The sequence below is a fragment of the Lolium rigidum genome, chromosome 1 (genome assembly GCF_022539505.1).
Source record: "Lolium rigidum isolate FL_2022 chromosome 1, APGP_CSIRO_Lrig_0.1, whole genome shotgun sequence".
Taxonomy (NCBI): Eukaryota; Viridiplantae; Streptophyta; class Magnoliopsida; order Poales; family Poaceae; genus Lolium; species Lolium rigidum.
Window position 1 is genome coordinate 130,682,602 of NC_061508.1, and position 5,010 is coordinate 130,687,611.

Below are 5,010 nucleotides of genomic sequence, written 5' to 3' on the forward strand. Positions count from 1 at the left end.
GGTGGCCTGGGCAGTGCAACCGGTACGAATGCACCCTTTAGTACCGGTTCGTAAGGAAACCGGTACTAAAGGGTTGGAGGGAAGCTCCTTTTTCTACTAGTGTATGGTGAATCTATTGATATTGATTTACTATTTGATATTTTCATATTTTTTATATAAACTTGGTCAAACTTAGAAGATATTGATTTTTTACTAAACTTATATGTCTTACATTTTGGCAACGGAGGGATTATATTGTTTTGTGTAAACAATCCAACTTTATGAATCAAGTAAACAAAGTAGTATATTAGATCGAAGGAAATGGAACAAACTCGAACAGCATATATGCCTGATAAAGATAATTTGTGCATCTTGATATTCCTCCATGCATTCAGTGAAAAAAATAGTAAAAGACCAAGCATGCAAGGCCATCGAATCGCTTCGTGCTGGCGCAAAGAACAAGAGCATGAAAGGATGGACCGGGACAACCAATAATGATCACTGAACCACAGTAACCATATTGTGAGATTATGGTCATTTTTTACAAGAACTTTCTGACAAGTTGACACCAAACAAACATGAAACAGTTACAACATGATGAGTCTCCTATGATCAATTCTACAACACAAGAATCATAACACTAGTTTAGTTAGATTCTGCACACTTTTGGCTTAACCAATTCGCGCTCTCGTGCTAGCTACATCGATGAAGCAGAGCTGTAACTGCAGCCAATCGTGTCGGTCCGTGTAGTGTACCCACCGATCATCCGATCTGCCTATACCTCCATGGCTAGAGATCACTAGATCAGCTCATCTCTAGCGCTATCCTCTTCCTCATCTCGGCGCCGCGCGCGTCGGCGCTGCTATCGACGATGTACTTCCTCCAGAACCAGTGCTTCCTCCAGACGTGCGACACCTCCTCGAGCGGCACGCACTTGGTCTCCGGCAGCACGACGGCGATGAAGAGCGTCATGAGCAGCAACCAGGCGCCGAAGAAGAAGAAGAGGCCGAACCTCAGGTGGCACAGCAGCGTGAGGAAGATCTGGCCGATGAAGGCCGTGAAGCACATGTTGACGGCCACCGTGATGCTCTGCGCCTGCGACCGCACCCCCAGCGGGTACACCTCGCTGGGGATGAGCCACCCCATCGGCCCCCACGACCACGCGAAGCCGGCCACGTAGACGCAAATGAAGAGCACGATGCACATGGCGTATTGCTCCGAGATGGCCCCCGTCCCGCTGAGGCCGAACTGGAGCCCGATGAAGGTGCCCACCAGGATCTGGGAGATGATCATCTGGGTGCCGCCCTGCAGGAACAGGGCACGCCGGCCCACCTTGTCGGCGGTACAGAGGGCGACGAAGGTGGAGAACACGTTGACGAGTCCCGTGATGACGGAGGACACGATGGACGCGTCCTGCCGGAACCCCATCGTCTTGAACAGCACCGGCGCGTAGAACATGATGACGTTGATGCCGGTGAGCTGTTGGAAGAAGGGCACGGTGAGCGCGAAGACGAGCTGCGGCTTGTACCTCCCGCTGATGAAGAGCTCACGCCACGGGTTGACCACGGCCTTGCTCTCCTCGCAGGCGGAGACGAGGTCGTCGAACTCCTGCCGCACGTCGTCGGGCCCGATGCCCCTGATCTGTGACAGCACGGCGCGGGCCGTCTCGGTGTCGCCGCGGCTGAGGAGGGAGATGGGCGTGTCCGGGATGGCGAGGGAGCCCAGGGCGATGACGCCGCCCGGGACGGCGCCGAGGGCCAGCCCGACGCGCCAGCCCCACCCGCCGATGAACTTGGCGGTAAAGTAGTTGGTCAGGCTCGCGGACAGGATCCCGATGGTGATCATGAACTGGAACAGGATGTTGAGCATCCCACGCTGCTGAGCGGGCGCCATCTCCGAGATGTAGAGCGGCGAAGCGTGGATGCAGAGGCCGACGCCGACGCCGAGGAGGAGGCGGCCTGTGAGGAGGATGGGGAAGGTGGTTGCGACGCCGCCCATGCAGGCGCCGAGGACGTAGGCGGAGGCGGCGGAGAAGAGGGTCCACTTGCGGCCCATGGTTCGCGCCATGAGGCTGGCGAAGAGGGAGGCCACGGCGGCGGAGAGGAAGAGCGAGGAGCCGAAGAGGGACAGCTCCTGGCTGTCGAACTTGCAGTACTGGTTCGTGATCACCTGCTCCTTCTGCTGCCGGTAGATGTCCGGGAAGAACATGATCAAGAACGACTCCGTCGACGTCAGACCGGCTACATTTTTGTTCATTCAGTCATTCGCCGACGCCGGCGTAGAAAAACGAGTCAGATTCATGCAAGGGTAGGGCAGCGATCGATGGATGAAGCCAGGTTAACTAGCTAGCTACTTACCGGTGAGGCCGATGTCGTAGCCGAAGATGCAGCCGCCGACGGAGGCGACGAGACAGGAGTAGAAGACGTAGCCGGTGACCTCGCCAGGGTACGTCTTGTACCTGGCGTGGTGCACGATCACGGCTCCTGGCATCTTGCCCGGCCAGGAAGCAACGACGACGTCGGCCTAGCTCAGCGGGCGCACGAGAGGGGATCGAGCAGAGATGATCGATGGTAGGTGTTGCTACCACGCACGGTCGTGCAGCTAGCTAGACGGCCCCTCCGATCGATCGGTGGCCTGCGCAGCGGAGGAGAGGGAATGCGTCAAAGAGGGGAGTGGCGAGTTACTTAAACGGGAAGAGCCCCCGGCGAGCGGTGCGACGGCAATGTCGGTGCATGGTCGGGCGCCATGGCTTCTCGTCCTAAATCGTAGGAGGCGTGGTAGGCATGCATGCACCTAGCCGTCTCGTGTAGTCGTGTGTCAATGGACCGGGAATGGATGTCTTATTGTCTTGTCTCCTTTGTTTCAAGGTCAACCACGCTTGGGACTGCTAATTTTGGAAGCTGATATTTCGCGTCTCCCAGACCCTCTTTGTATAAGAGATTTTACGAGCAATTTGGAGCAATTGGATTCTATAGAAAACTTTATAGTTTTCCTAATTCTTATTCAAATGAGAAATAGCTTAAACACCAACAAACTCCTGAGGATGTTGAAGGGGGGATTGGTATTGGACAGTTGCACAATGGTCACAATCGAAATTGTTTCACTTTCCCAAAGTTGTATCGCCCAACCTATTTGTGATATGTGCAGAAGGATTGTCGGCCCTAATCGGCAAGTTTCGGCAGAGTCAAAATGATAAGGAATACAAAATACAGTGGATAGGATGGGAGAGGCCGGCAAGACCAAAGTCGGTGGGAGGGCTTGGTTTGTGTGATATCCATGTGTTTAACATCGCAATGTTGTCAATATAGGTGATAGGGAGGATCCGCCTTCTTAGATTTCTTTTTCTATTTATTTTCCATCTAGGATTAGAACCATATACTTGGCAATAATAGAAATGGTACATTATGGCAAAAAAAAAGTTTGATTCAGAGGGAGAAGAAGAGGCAGAAATTAGAACAGAAATATCCAGAACCGGGATAGTTTATGGGCCAAGATCTTACATGCCCATTACTGCCCGGATGGTAAAAATCTTGGAGGCAAAACCCACGGAGGAAACATCCTATGCTGGAGTTGTTTGTTTCATGGGGTAGAGTTTATTGAGGAGGTGAGAATTTGATCTGGTTCATGGTTGCCGAGGAAGAATAAGTGTTTTAATATCTCACCATGATGACAAAAGGCACATTTTTTACTTCCATACCAGTTACGTTTTGCAAGATTGTTTTTAGTTAGAATAACACCCTTCAAAGATACCATGCGAAAATCTTAGTCTTACACGGTATCTTCATCTTCCAAATCATCTTATTATTACAACCGGATCAAGAGGCTAAATCATCGCTCTATACATGGAATCCATCCAGAATTTACCATTCTCATTTAGGTTCCAACGGAACTCGTCTGTGTCACAACAGGTGGGTAGGATTCCATCACCTTAGCAATTGTATCACCTTTGTGATGCACAATATTGTATAGAATTGGATATTGTTATAGGAGTGTGGTAATTCCTAACAATTTGTCCTCCCAGAATCCTATCTCAGATCCATCCTTTATAGAGAAAGAACAATATGGGAATAAATGTTTTTTTGTCGCCATAAGGCCAGCCCAATTATATGGATCTCCCAGTATGAGAGCCAACATACTTTCTTCTTAGAATGGATTGCCAAACCCCATCCTCATGAGTAGTCTTGCCATCCATTTACCTAATAGAGCCATGTTCTTGACCTGAAGATCATGAACACCAAGCCATCCTTCCTCTTTTGGGCAGCAGGCTACACTCCATTTGGTTAGCCGGTATTTTCTTTTCTCACTATCCCATTGCCAAAAGAATCTTGGTCGGAGATAATCCAATCTACTCAAGACTCCTTTGGTATCTGGAAGAAGGAAATCATACGGTACCATGTTTGTTAGTACTAAATTAATGTGAACCAATCTTCCATCCAGAGATAGCAGTTTTCCTTTCCAACTACTCAGACGTCTTTGCAGCCTCTCCTCGGCGTGTTTCCGTTTTGCTAAAGTAAGCCTCCGAAAATGATTCAGAATGTCGAGATAGCTAATTGGAAACTATCCCAACCCACAACCATAAGCTCGGCATATAGGTTGGCCACATCTTGGGCTTCATCGAAACGGTACACTTTCAAGGAAATTAATCTTAAGACCTGATAATTGCTCAAATACTGATCATATTAATTTCAGTTTTTTCGCTTTCTCAAGGTAATGTTTCATAAAGATGATTGTATCATCAATGTACTGAAGAACGGATATTCCAGCATCGATAGGTTGAGGAACCACCGCTTCAATTTCCCATCAGCTTTTACACGCTCTATAATTATAGCAACCATATCCGCTACTATGTTAAATAGCATTGGTGAAAGCGGATCGCCTTGCCTTCAGCCTTTTTTCATCTGGAAATATTTACCAATGTCATTGCTGACTTTGATGGCGACGCTTCCTCCTAAAATTTATGAATTAAAGCTCACTACTTATTAGAAAATCCTTTCATTTTGAGTGTTTGCTGAAGGAAAGACCACTTAACTT

General features: G+C 49.1%; 1 protein-coding gene across 1 annotated transcript; it reads right to left on the bottom strand.

Annotated features, from left to right (window-relative positions):
* Positions 1-783: 783 nt before the first annotated feature.
* On the bottom strand, positions 784-2,469 carry LOC124682390 (sugar transport protein MST7-like). Its single transcript, XM_047217082.1, has 2 exons — positions 2,337-2,469; positions 784-2,219 (listed from the first exon to the last, which is right to left on the bottom strand). The coding sequence occupies exons 1-2, from the start codon at positions 2,467-2,469 to the stop codon at positions 784-786; spliced, it is 1,569 nt and encodes a 522-aa protein (XP_047073038.1).
* Positions 2,470-5,010: the final 2,541 nt, after the last annotated feature.

Excerpts from the sequence above, each read along its gene's own strand:
- LOC124682390 (XM_047217082.1), bottom strand. The coding sequence starts at position 2,469 with ATGCCAGGAGCCGTGATCGTGCACCACGCCAGGTACAAGACGTACCCT. Across the intron at positions 2,220-2,336 it reads CTACGACATCGGCCTCACCG|CCGGTCTGACGTCGACGGAG; the intron begins GTAAGTAGCTAG and ends ACAAAAATGTAG.